A 14,262-nucleotide genomic window follows, 5' to 3' on the forward strand; every position below is an offset into this window, starting at 1 on the left:
TCACGTTGCATCATCGCGTGCTTTCCCTCCAATACTTTCATCTGTTTCCAAGGATCCTGGCAGGGCGTTGCCGTAATTACACAGCCTTCTATTCAGAGTCGCCTCGAGCGTGTCCCAAGATGGCAATTCGTCTCCATTCTTCGACTCTGTGTCGTCCAACTTCCGTCGAGAGTCGAGCGTGTTCCAGGTAGGTGACTCCTCTCGGCTGATCATCTCTTCGGACGTATTTTTCGCTATATTACGATCCGAGCGGGGGCTGACCCGTGCCGGTGTGCTTCCTGAAATTGAAAAATCAATTGCCGTATTGTTTGTGCACCGTTACCGGCGTTCGTTGGCGAAAAAAAATAAATCCCCTATCTGCTACGAGTAAATTGTTGCCACGCTCGTATTAAACGATTGAATGCCTCGAACCGAGAGAAATGCAAATAAAGCGGAACACGGACCGGAATAAAATAATTGACTTCGAGAAACGATCTACACTGTCGCTCGAATTTCATTCGTTAAAACGTTCCAAGAGATATTTCTGTAAATATTTTCACTCGTTCTGTTTTGACGGAAATTATTCCGCATTTATTCGACAGCATTTTCAGCCGGTATATTTGGAGAGCGAAGAGGTCGGTGAACGCAAACTATTGCCAGTGAATGTAGATTTGCTTTTTTTTTTTTAACACGTTCACTGATCACTATAGAAAAGATGTACGTTCACCAGTTATAGTTCATTGACCTTATAGTTCGGTGACACTGTAACACGAATACGAATAAAAGCAACCTACCTTTGATGGCGTCCCATATAGGAGCACGATATTTTCTGAGCGTTATTGTTCCCGCGAAAGAATCGATCGAGGAGCTCCAAGACGATACCGAATAGGAATCCCAGACGCAGAGACGCTGTCTCGTGAGCGCGTTGCGCCTCAAAGTATCGTGCATTTCTTGCATTTCCTTTTCCAGCTGCTTCTGATGTTCCGCGACGATGCGACGTTCCCCAACGCCTGGCGATAATCGTGCGGGTGAATCCAATAGATCCGATTCCGACCTGCAACGGATAAAGATGACTCTATTATCTATCCAGCATCGAGGTCATTATTTACTTAATCTGCACCTCGGTCTGTAAATTTGCCTCGGTGCATCCGTTTCATCCACGCAGATGAACTTGCTCGAACGACGAGAGGATTCCCTGGCGACCCGTTGTATCGTATCCAACATGACCGCTTGCTGTTTTCGAGGCAAAAGAGCTGCTAGCTCCTGCAAAACCTACGAAACAAAAAGTTTCTCGTCTCTAGATTCGTCTTGTAAAGCCAGCCTGTAAGAATGTTAGCCCCAAACACCGGAAGGATTTAAGGATAGAGTGTAACCGGTGTGCTAGTTTCAGGTTAGGCAGGGAATGCTAGCTTTTTCTTGAAACGTTATTCGCGACGATGTCTCGAAACTTGCTAAATAAAAAGAACGTTCCTCCTTGAATCTTCGGTTAGCTCGTTGACTAAGAGGTCTTCTTTCTTTATTCGCAGGTTGAACAGGAGGAAGAGTTTGAAAACGACGTCGACCGAGACCATGCTCAACGTCAGCCAGGATTAAACTTAGTTTCGAAGCGCAAAACGCATTTTCCATAAGCATAAGGGAACCCGTACCATCCTGCCGCTGAATCGGGCTGTCGCTCTTTAAGTAGAAAGTTGGCACATAGAGGATGGAGACGAGAAGCAGGAGCCAAGTGCTCCTCGGCGTAGCGCGCTCGAGAAAGTAAATACGTGTCCACTTTTTTCTCTTTTTTATTTCAGTCTTCAGCGGCTCTGGAAATACATACATCCGGAGTCCCAGGAACACAGGACTCGCTCGTCTTTTCTCTCCACGTTTCGGAGATCGACGTCGAACAATTCCGAACGAAATCGTTAGAAAATTTGAAGAATCGTCGGGGTCTGAGGTATAGTAATCAGCGAGAGGAAACTTACGATCTTTTTCCTCTGGTACAACAGAGTGAAAATTTCTCGAATGGTAGGAAAAACTCCCTCGCAGATACGTGTGATGGGAAAAAGAATTCATCAAGATTCAAAGAGATTTCTTTCTGAAACGAGACCGCTTTCGCGAGCTGAGAAGCGTCGAAACATTCCCAAAAGGTTTTGCAGCACGGCACGATGCGGTGCGGCGGAAGCACGCGCGACCGGAAATTAGCTGAAATGGAAGCGCGACCAACCCCCCGAGGCGCTCTTCTCAGCGTAGCGGAATAAACAAAGCGAGAAAATACCCTTTCATCCCTCGTGACTGTTCGATATTATCCCTTCGAGAGGATAAAGTTCGCTCACGGAGGAAGCTTCCTCCTCGCTCGGAGTCCAATTCGCTCGAAGAAACGCGGAGAGGAATGCGAGTGGAGTGTCGATTCGAAAGTTTCCTCGGAGAAACTTGCTACTCGTCGTGATAATCGTCGCGCAAGGAGCAATATCGAACGAGTATTATCGCAAAGAGAAAGAAATATTCGTACGAAGAGACATTGTCGGTCCAAGACCGGCACCGACTATTACGCTGAGAAAATAAAAGGAAGAAGCTGTCGGTCGGTGAAAGGCACGTTGCTTCGTAAACTTTGAACAGCTTTGGGGACCTTAGAGATCCGAATGTCTCGCGTGCGATTCGCAACAAAGAAAAGAAACGACCATCATTTATTTTGTCCGACAGAATGGCCACGAACGTCGATGCCTTGGCCAAGGAGAACGTTAATGGAGTAAGTAGCAACCGCCTCGAAACCTCTGTACGAGAATTCCGTTTCTAACTGCTCCGTTTCCGTACGTCACCGAGAAATCGGTCAGCGTTTTATCGATCTTATCTAAAAGTCATCTCGAACACTTCTATATCTGGCCACTCTTAAGACAGAAATATCTACCAATTGATTAAAGAAGTCACAAATTTCGTGACACGATAGATTTTCCAACCAAAGGCTTAGAGGTTGTGCGAGTTTCACTCGGTCCATTAAACGTTATTTCAAATTCAGGATTTCTCAGTGAATACAGTTCGGTCGAGGAAAATAGGATGGCAGGATCTCCGTGAAAAGAGTTTTGTCGGTGTCGGTTTACGGATATCGACCAAAGGGATTGGCCAACCGTCTACCCATCTCGCGAGAACTCGCTGACACCTATTAGGTCTGGTTTAACTCGATCCTTCGACTCCTCGAATGCTGCTGATACATTTAAGGCCCTCCCGAGACTCGGTAACCTTTAGAAAAGTCTGTTTGATCCGAAGTCTCGTAGAAAAGACTCGCGAGAATGGGCAAGCTTCGTACAGGGCGAACGACACTTCTAACTGATCGTAAAAAAGTTTTCGGGCTCCGGTAAGTGCAGGATCGTGTCCTGTCGTTTGCATGACTCTCGTTCATCAATTCTTGGAGCCATCGAACCGAACCTTCTGTCTAATTATCCCTCGGTTCAGGCGACCGATAGCGGAAGCGTCTTCAAGAAAATTACATTCTCCAAGACGTATTACGTTGCCCTTAGAAAATGACTGCTCAAAATTCAGCTTCAACTTTATAATACGGAGGGTCGACACTTTGATATATGTTTTCCCATCAAATCCATCAGCTGCACTGTTTTAACATTTCTCTACTGTCCTTTTTTTGTGTCAATACACAGAACGATACATAGCAATTTTTACCGGATATGTTTGTTGCGATCTTCCTGTTTGAATTGTCGTGAAAAACGTGAAATTTTTCAATAAACCAATGGAATTGATTCAACTATCACTCCGAACGATTTTATCCAATTTAAACATCGACGATATTTTTATCTAGTATACGGTTTTATTATAGGTTTTGTAAATTAATCGATTTCATTTGCGAGAGCATCATTCCCATCGCTAGTTGTACGAGCATCGTTGTGGCAACAACCTTCTTGTCGTTATTACAGTAACACGATCCTTTGAAGCGGCATCACAGCCCCGATTTTATGATCTCTCCGAGGTTTCACTTCGCAGTTTCTCGCCGCCGGCTTTCCCGAAGCATTAAACCAGATTTCAGAGCGCTACTCGAAAATGCAAGAAAAACGGAAGTCGTTCCAACGGTCTTTTCAGCCGATCCTTTGACTACGCTCGTTTCAAATTTAATCTCGGCTACGGACATTCCGGATCGACGCGTTTTTTTTTTCCACCTTGCTGCACGTTTTTAAATTCTACCTCATATCAATTAACTCCTCTTACACCTGATTGAGCGCAAAAGAATCTCGCTGAGCAAATAGTAATTACCGATTAATATTCCAGCTATTCGATCACCAATTGAATTTCGAAGTACCTTCGTAATTATTTAAATGTAGTAACTCGATCTTCAGAACTTTCAATTAACCTTCTAATTTCGTAAGATATTTTAAGCGATTCAAAGTAATTATAATCCCATCATTAACGGTAATCATCGCGAAATATTCCACATGAAACGAGTGATTTAATATACACGTTCCATTAATGCTTATTTGCGTCTCGATTAAAAGTCAATTCACATTCAGCAAAGATTTATGCGGACGAAATGAACAACGATGCACAACTGCAGAGCCGGTTTCTTAACGGCGACGCATGAGCGACGTTTAATTCGTGCTGTCAAGGAAGAAATTTCTTCAACAGAGATAAACGTTCCTCTCTACCTATACGCTCGTATATGGTCATACAGAGAACTTAACGAAGGCATGTAAATACTTTCCCGCCAGTTATTTCTCCAGTCATGATCAAGATGTACTTATGGGTATAGGTATAGGTGACCGTAGTGGCTTAATAAGTTGGCGCACAGTCGGCGTAACGAAATTTCACAACGAAAGGGATAAATCGAGCGCGGGCCGATTACATAAGCGAAGGATAATGGAGGGGCCGTCAAGGAAGGAGCGGAATCGTCGGAAACGGCGCGGAGGCGGAACTTGAACAACGAAGTTTGCAGTTACCCTCGAGTTCCGCATCGATATTATTGTCGTAGAATCTGGCAGCAAGGCTTCGACATCGGCCGAACGAACGTTCCCTGGCCGACGATCCTGCGAAATTACTGTCCTCTGGAATTGCCTCAGCACGACGGAAATCCGTGCTCGTCTAATCTAATGAAACTGCGCGAACTGTGTGTAATTAAGCTGCCTCGCCGCGTCTGATGCGACGCGCAGAATGAAAGCAAAGCCGAAACTCCGGGCAAACAGCGGAACGCGAACGACCGGGAACGCAAGTTTCACCGCGGAAATTACTCCGACAAATAATCGGCCATCGAATCTGGACCGCATCGCTCTATGATATACCGAGCCGAGACGTTGATTCAAGTTCAGCTTTTCAAGGGGAGGATATTTCAACCAGATTCGAAAGCTTCTATCCCTTAAAGGGATTGTTTCGTAATACGTGCAAAGAAGCTTTCGAACTAAAGAAAAGAAACTTCTTTGTCGAAATGTTTGCTTTCTGTCGGAAAGAATGAAATGAAAATTGAAAAACTCACCCTGAATTTTCCGAGAGAGACCATGGCGGAGATCAAATCAGCAGGGCCACGCTGTCGAGCGCGCGATCTGCTCATCATCACGACATACGTCAAAGGGCTGACGTCCCTCAGCTCTGTATATCCTGCAACGCCTAACAAAAATATTGATTTTACGCCATGTCCTGCGTGCCACGTGATTTTCGTAAACGGTTCTGTGATCTAGTGACCGAGGGCAGAAATTTGCCTACGTCAGCCGGTCGGCAGCGTTGATTTAGAACGTGGATCCCGACCGTTCTTTTCCGAGCAGCTTGCACGCTTGATCTATCGCCCGCCGTTTTCGGCCGGAATTATTCCTATCCGCTACACGGATGATATTCTCTACCGACGTCAACGTGAATCTTCGTTCTCGTCCAACGCGTTTAACCCTAGTCGGATGGACGTGTATGCTTTTCAATTTTTAACACCGCACACATTTATTCCGAGTACGAAACACGGCTAGATAGAATTATTGTCGCTATAGGAGTTCTCAAAGGATCAGAACCGGACGAGTCAAAAGCAATACCCTTTCGTGGTAGTGTCGAGTAAATCTTTACCAAACGGATAGCTTAGAATTCTCGGAAAAGGCGCAAGTAAACGCGCAGAAGCTTCTTCTCCGCCTATAGCTCAGCTCCGTACACGGGGATCGATCTTCTTAGCACTTTCAACGAACGGAAGGCAATTAACCCGTTTTTTTGTAAAAACGATAGAACTCTGACGAACGATGTATCGAGAGAAATCGCGTGGAAATGTTATTTTCTACCACTCGACCGTATCTGTTTTTCTGCTGGTACCCAGCAGTTTGCCGTGTTCTGTTCAAAAATAATTAACTCCACTCGCTGTTATTAATCGCGTAAAGTTTGAGTCTGCGCTTTTCTGACGGCCAAAATCCACGGGTGAAATTTCGAATGTTTTTTCCCCGGGCTGAAAGTTTCGTGGAAACCGATTCGTGCCTGCGAATCTAATTAATTCTCTGAACTCGAACTCGAGAACGCTCGATAGAAGCACCTTATTACAGCGCGACAAGTTTTCCTACAGTACAACGGAAACAGGCAAGCTTCTTACTTAAGTTTCTGTCTTAATACCTGATTTACTGAGCTTCCCTGTAATTACTCACGCGCAGCTTCTCCTCGACGTTTCCCTAATCTATCGATTCGATAAAACGAGCCAAACTTATTACCGAGCAAGTTCGTGAAAAATGAAAGCCGCCAACCCCAGGAGTCGAAGCCAAGGTTTTCCCCTGTTGTGGCTGACTACTTTGTCTCCTAGACTACTGCCGCGACCCTAGAACTTCTCGTGCTATGTCTTACCTTTCTTTCCCCTGAAAGTTCCTCGTCGTGACTCTAACAGAGAATCAAGGATCTCGCTAGCTCTCGAGTTCACTCTTTTCCTTCTCGCGATACCGCTGACGCTCCTAGCTTTGCTCCACGTGGAGAACGAGCTGAGTCCCTTATTCTCGTTAAACGTTAAATTGTATCTAATCGTTTTGCCTCGGAAGAAAAAGATCAGCCGCAGACAATTTCCTGAACGTTCAATCATATTCGTCATGCTCTCTGCCCAGCACCAGCCCTCGGATAGATACTCTACGATCCCAGCGGCGGGTGACACCTCCTGATTTATCACAGATTTACAAAATTTTGCCAATGACTGCATCTCCGAGGCGTAAATTTCTCGCCTTTTCTTCCAAGACGCTGCACACCAACAATGCTCGTGGAGGCTGTTGAAAAGATTGTTCAGATACGGCCGCAAGATTGGCTCGAGGACCTTCCGATCGTAGTCCATACCTTGAACAATACCATCTACTTGAGATAGACAGAGAAAGTATATTTGATGAATGGACATTTCCTTACCGAAATGTAACCAATGTAGAAGCATTTTAGTCATTATTGGATATGCTTCCAGATCCATATTGGCCGTTTCTCCGTCCTTCCTGACAATGTCGATCAAGAGTTCAACAGCATAATCAAATTGGCTGTTGGTGTTGTAGCGTTTCTCTTTCCTACATATTTGACGCACTCGCATTCCACGGTTCCTCATCGCGTACATTTGATCCCTAGCCTGCGTTAAAACTAGTCTCAACAGGTATACCAGGTTCTCCACGTGTTCCATCGCGTGGTAAGACAATTCCGTGTAATTCAAATAGGAACAGTTATCCGAGTGATTCTGCGAACGTAAAGTAGCTCATCTTCGCTTGAAATGTTTTAACGAGTGTCGCAGGATTCTTTCTGTGAAAAATTTTACCTGCAACGAAGAGTTGTTTGCTAGCAACACTTGCTCGAGGATCAAACTGAAATATTCCAGTTGTCTCGGGCTATATCCATGATCCTGGCTCGGGATTCCTCTAGGAAGCGAGGTCATGACGTCTCGCCATCTGACAATGAGCTCGCTTTCCATAACGTCCAAAGGTCTGGGCACGTCCCGTGTCATGGAAAAGGAACGATAATGGAGCGTCTCCAAGTACGACTCGAGCAGTCTGCAGTCGGAGACGTAGGAATCCTCGTGATGCACTATGCCGCCTACGGAATGCAAGGATACACAATCTGGATATAACCGTAGATCTTTTTTTTTTTTTTTTAAATAATAACGCTGTTAGAATAAAGAGCTCCCTTTCCAGCAGCTTAAACTTTGAAACGGCAAGCGGAACTAATTCGAGCCATTCGTGCCGGCAGGATTTCGAGCTCCTTAATTAAATCACGGTACGATTAAATTGTATACATTGTTCGAGGCAGCGGGCGTGTCCGTGAATAAATGGACGGGCGTAGCGAGGGAGATTTCTATGAAAAAGCGTTGATACGATCGAGGAGTATCGTAGAATACTATGAATTCAACGTCCAGGGTACAATGGTACGCCTCGTTATCGTCACCAATTACGAATTTCCATGGAAACCAGACGATCGGACGCTCTACGTGTCGCCCGAGGTATTGATTGTCATATGAAAAATAAGCATGGGAAAAGGAGCCAGAGATTGGATAGAGGGCGAGGCGAAAACAACACCGACTCTTTCGTCACCCTTGTAAAACGCGCGTTTCCTTCTTTCTTTTATTTTCCCTGTTCCGCACCGAACTGAATTACCTCGCGCGCATTGTAGCATCACGTTGCACCGTGGATGAAAGTAACACCTCAGGTTCTGGCATTTCAGAGCAGCGACTAACTCGTCCAACGCTAACAAAACGTGTCGCGAAAGGGTGTCGGGCGACCAGCTCGTCAATGGATCTGGTCCTGTTCTTTCCAGGGACCATCGATGCACCGTTCTCATAATATGTCTAGATACCACTCGTAAACGATCCTGCGTCGAAGAGACACCCTTTCGTGTTGTCTAAAAAATTTCCACTGTATTTAACGAAGCGTTGAAAATACGCGTGCACAAAGAATCTTTTAATTCTATATTACAAAGCAAACGTATTAAGTGCATTATAAGAGAACGAACAGGAAACTATTTACGATCGATAGAGTGAGACAGGGTAGCTAAACCGGAAGCAGAAGAAGAAGGAGACGGGATGGAAATTTTTTAAATCGATTCAACTTTTCTCATTACGTATTCACCGACGCTGCATGTTCAGTTACCGCGGAAGCAGGCAGATAAATTATTGTCGAATCGCAAGCGACTACGTTTTTATTAAATAACCAGCCCGACAATGAGGCGGCAGAGAGAATAGGTTTTGCACGGTCTCGCGACGGAACATCCGACTCGTTTGTAAAAGGTAGAAAAAGGTAAGGAAGGAAGCGGTTCCTCCATCCTCGAGGATCACTCGTGTTCCGGAAATAGGCCAAAGAATCGGAGATCGCGCGAACGTTGGTTGCATGTTAAATTATCATCGAAACTCTCTGTGAAATCAGTCGTTGTTCCTCGCTCGACGTGCACGGGTATGAAATGTAATATCCTTATAGATGAAACCGTCAAAAGTAAAAGGAACTATGCACGCTAGCTAGGATATCTGTGAGGTGTCTGTAGGGGCTGACTTTCGAGAAAGGGGAAACAAATGATACGCCCGACTGAACCGACGAAATAAAATCCATCGGGAAGAAGTGCATTTGTCACAAATCCGGCTAGAAATAGGATGGAAAATGTCACGTGCAACAGAAGGTGCAGTGAAATCTATCCGTACGCTGGCTCGAGGTGCTCTACAAGGTGTTTGGAAAACACCTTTGACTCTTTACGATACCTTTGATTTCATCGGTACATTCGTATGGCGCCCTTCGCGTAGTTCGTACAAAATTTCCAGCAGCACAGATTCCGTAAGGGCAGGTACACTGTCCGCGGCGTACTGTTGACTCATAATTTTCTCAGCTGCCGGAAATCGTACCCTCCAGAGGGTTGCTCGGTTCTCGCAGCGTGCACCAGAGTATGGTCCAACGGCCACGGCGTACATTCCCTGGAACAACGACAGTGTAGAAAGGACGTGAAACAAACGAATCAGTTTTCTCCGGCAAGTACGTGAAAATTACGTAGCCATAATTGTATCTCTCGAATTAGACTGACCATTCTCTGTATCGGCTAGCGGGGAAACTCATTTACCTTTGCTTATCCACGCGCAAAATCACAACGTGCCGGTTAATTAACATTTTAAATACTCAATGGTTGTGTGACGTTCGTTAGAACCAAAAGGGGACTGCGTAACAAAGCGTTCGTGTTCATTAATTTTATTAATCGACGTACCAGCAAAGGATTTAGTATCTCGCGAATCTCGTACAAATCGATACATCAGCCGATTTTCGTTTACACTCACACTTTGAGCGACGGTATAATGGAGAGGAGCATCACAATGGTAGAGAGGTATTCTTCGTGGATAGTCAGCCAAACTGGGCCACGACGATATACCGATACCAATTAACAGTCTAACTTCAACCTCTCGAGCTTTGAGTCCATTCAAAGCAATTCTGAGCAGTATTCCGCCAGCGTCCTCTATCATGGCCACTCGATGGTTCCTCGCTTCCCGTAACGGTCCATCCGAGACGGCTGTGAACCAACAGCTTCACCATTCAACCTGTTATCTAGTTTTACTTGGTTAAAAATCACGTCGTTAGCCGGAGGGGCTGTTGTTGTGCGCTAGACACCAAGCGACTTGATTTATAAGATCCTTCACTTCTTTAATACAGTTACACGGAAACTGGGCATATTTTGTGGCGCTCGTTATTCTAAATCCCCTATAGTCGTTATAAAGTAAGTTCGTCGGAGCATCTTGTTCTGATTTATAGAACACCCGGTATATCGAATTACCCGAGTCGCCTGGTACATCGGTTATTTAATCCAAAGTGTGGAAAGCAGACGTGAAGAACGGGACGAAGATGAAGGAAAGATGAGAAGACGAGGGAATGACAAACAGAAATTTTCGAGACACGCATGAAATTCATGAACTATGGTACAACGTTGACGAGGAATGCACGAAATGAAAAATCTAGCTAGGTAATAATGAAACGACGAGCATTTCATTCTTGTTTATGATTCCGTGGAGAGCCATTCTTGTTGGCCGCAAAGATAAACGTTTCGGAATATTTCAGGATGGAATGCTTTAAGATTCCGGAGGAATTTCTCGTACGCGCTTTTCTCGTTCTTAATTAATGGTATCATTTAAGTTTTCCGATAATTCGAGGAGGTTACCTGTTCCGTAAAATATTCGACAGTCGTCTGGTTGCTTCAGTATCTTGTCGAGAACCTCGGCATCGACCACTTGACCCGGTGAAACGCAACTCTGCTCCTCCATTACATTTGCAACGTCTGAAACAACGAGACGACCGATACCCTTCGATGTTCACCACCTCCTTCAAACTTTTTATCATTCCATCGACAAATCCATCGCTTATTCGGTAAACTAAATGTATTTTTCGAATAGGAAATACCTCGCTTTATGGCTGTGGCCAACAAATTTGCTAATTTGGCTTTCACAAGGTCCCTTCTCAATCTCCCAGCAGCATCCATATACTCATGCCAAAACTCTGTTCCAGCGGGAAGCAGCTTTAACCGAATGAAACCTGGAAGAGAAGTATCTTCCTCCACGCTTACCCTCGAGACTTCCACCTCGGAACTTGCACTCGGGCTCGACAATTCATCTATTCGTAAAAGGTACTCGAATCTAAGTTGCTGAGCAGAGAAAAAAATAAAAGTTGACTCAAAGATGCTATGTCTGATCTTCGTTGAATATTTCCAAGCTTCTAAGCTCTAACAAGGGGAACTATCCAAGTGTTACACTCACTTATTAATGAAACTTTGCTAGCTTGTAGAGCTCGTCGAGCTGAACACGCCTATACCCCGTTTTGTGGGCAGACGACTAATTGTTTAAAAGATATTAATAATTAAAGTTAATTACTACTTACATTGAGAAGTATGACAGACTCACACATACAACTCGCAATCTAGAGATCCACGGTTGAAATCCTTGATTCCCAACATTTTTTTTTTTTTTTTTTAATGATAATTTGTCTCTTTTTGAATAACTATTACATAAAAATTCTCATTATAAAAAAAAAAAGAAAAAAAAAAGAAAGCGGTAACCCAGGATTTGAACCGAGGACCTTTAGATTACAAGTCACGGATCTGTTCCGTGGTTAAACATATATGACTCGTAATCTAAAGGTCCTCAGTTCGAATCCTGGGTTACCGCTTTCTTTTTTTTTTCTTTTTTTTTTTTATAATGAGAATTTTTATGTAATAGTTATTCAAAAAGAGACAAATTATCATTAAAAAAAAAAAAAAAATGTTGGGAATCAAGGATTTCAACCGTGGATCTCTAGATTGCGAGTTGTATGTGTGAGTCTGTCATACTTCTCAATGTAAGTAGTAATTAACTTTAATTATTAATATCTTTTAAACAATTAGCCGTCTGCCCACAAAAAGGGGTACAGGCGTGTTCTACAAGCTGGCAAAGTTTCATTAATAAGTGAGTGTAACATTTGGGTAGTTCTCCTTGTAAGACATCGTTTCGATGTCAGCGATTTCTTTACTTTTATCCGTCGAGGCTCGTTTAGCGAAACAAGGAACATGGATGAAAACCTTCGATCCAAATTACCAGCGCCCAGCATCAAACGTTGAATCAAACTCTCCACAACAGCTTCGATCGCAGAAACATTCAGGGAATCTGCAACGGATTCGATTGATATAAAAGATCGAGTAACTTCCCCTTTTTGTTGCTGAATCCGATATTATCGTTGTTTTACGCGCAATCTATTCAGTGTAGAGTAAATCGACGTGCAACGTTTATCGAGAATGCTCGTTAAACATTCACCATTCTGAGCCTGATCGACCAGCTTGTGGAAATACGCGTTCAGATTATACAGTTGACCCTTGGTAAAAGCGAACTTCGTAGCCATTAATCGAATGCCACCCTTCTTGCACGACGGCACACTAGGTGAACAGCCCATTTTTTGTCTAAAACAAACGAACAAAACCAAGGCAAAAATCGATGGAAACCAGGATACGTGAGAGATTACGAAACAATCAATGTTTTCCAGTTGAAAGGAGAAACAGAGAAAATTTTTAAATCTTTCATGGTTCGACCGGAAATGCGGAGTAGCGACAGGACAGAGGAAGCTAAACAAAAAAGGCGATGTAACGCGACAAATCACGTGATAGGATCAATCTCTCGATGGATCGCATGAAACGTTGTTAAATCACGTCGCTTTTGGTGTGCTGTAACTTGTCGCTAAATAGCCGAATAGCCTGGAACTGTTTCGAAACAGTTTAAGGAATTTCTCGGGAATGCACATTCCGCTTTCTCGACAGATTCCGTGCATATGTCTTTGTCAGCTTGCTGCACAGCTTCACGTTCATTCATCGTCGCACTATCCTTTTTTTCGCGTCTATCACTACACTCTCGCTTCTTCCTCAACTTCCATAAGTTTTAGTGAAAATTGTGAACACATTCGATTATGGAAACTTTAAGATGTGTTGTAATTATAATTTGTTATATTTAAAAAACAACTATGATGAATTGTTTTATTCGTTTTACCTTTGATACGTACTACATGTAACTAAACACGACCAAGTTCACAGACATAGATCCACAGTAAATACTGAACGAATGCTATATCACAAAGCAAAGCAACCGACTGACGTTTTCATTCCATCCGGAAAAATATTGACGCTTTACAATCGTGTCCCTGTAAATGCATCGAACGCCAATTATTATTCAGCAGATCGGCTACCAATGCCAACGTAGCGTTCGCACACCGGAATTACTTCCGATCCTGATTGTGTGTGCTTCACTTCCGCTACCGTGAACGCCCATTCCTCCCTCCACCTACTGTGCATTATGTTACCATTACGATGTTTCCGTCCTATTTACATACCAGAAATCTTCCAACTAACTCCATAAATAACAAAAATTTCAGGTGTTCGAGGAATAAGTTTTTTATAAATGAAAAGATGCTTGAACATAAAAACACAAATTATTATTACTTCCATTTTTATAATAACTACGAACAGCGATTAAGATGGAACAGATGATAGCATTTTCATTTGTATAGTCTTTGATTTGAGCAAGGGTAGTCGGCCACGCATGCGCAGCGGAGAAGGGGGAACGCGACTCTATAAACAAGTCGCTTTATCCCACGTCCCACGATTCTGGCATCATTGCTACGGCGGCAAAAGACTGAACATGCCTTTGTTTTCGAGGGGTTATGATTAAGGTGGACTCCGCCATCTATGTAATAATGGCGGAAACTACTCGGCAATTTCCCGACTGCAGGATGGTCGATCGATAAGCCGGCAGTTTACCGACTGTAGAATGGTCGATCGATAAGCCGGCAGTTTACCGGATGCCAGGTAAGTTGTCGAATAGTTTAGGGCGTTACTGTATAGATGGCGCTGGAATCAATATTCAGAGAT

The 14,262-nt window shown here is 43.8% G+C and overlaps 1 protein-coding gene across 1 annotated transcript; it reads right to left on the reverse strand.

The window, feature by feature from the left end:
• LOC117603191 (uncharacterized) lies at positions 1-13,697 on the reverse strand. Its single transcript, XM_034322083.2, has 15 exons — positions 13,385-13,697; positions 12,662-12,804; positions 12,381-12,514; positions 11,280-11,520; positions 11,041-11,157; positions 10,169-10,398; positions 9,605-9,814; positions 8,514-8,757; positions 7,682-7,956; positions 7,291-7,603; positions 6,751-7,224; positions 5,426-5,556; positions 1,100-1,251; positions 774-1,033; positions 1-278 (listed from the first exon to the last, which is right to left on the reverse strand). The coding sequence occupies exons 2-15, from the start codon at positions 12,795-12,797 to the stop codon at positions 1-3; spliced, it is 3,195 nt and encodes a 1,064-aa protein (XP_034177974.2). The 5' UTR covers positions 12,798-12,804; positions 13,385-13,697.
• Positions 13,698-14,262: the final 565 nt, after the last annotated feature.

This window comes from Osmia lignaria, chromosome 4 (assembly GCF_051020975.1).
Source record: "Osmia lignaria lignaria isolate PbOS001 chromosome 4, iyOsmLign1, whole genome shotgun sequence".
Taxonomy (NCBI): domain Eukaryota; kingdom Metazoa; phylum Arthropoda; class Insecta; order Hymenoptera; family Megachilidae; genus Osmia; species Osmia lignaria.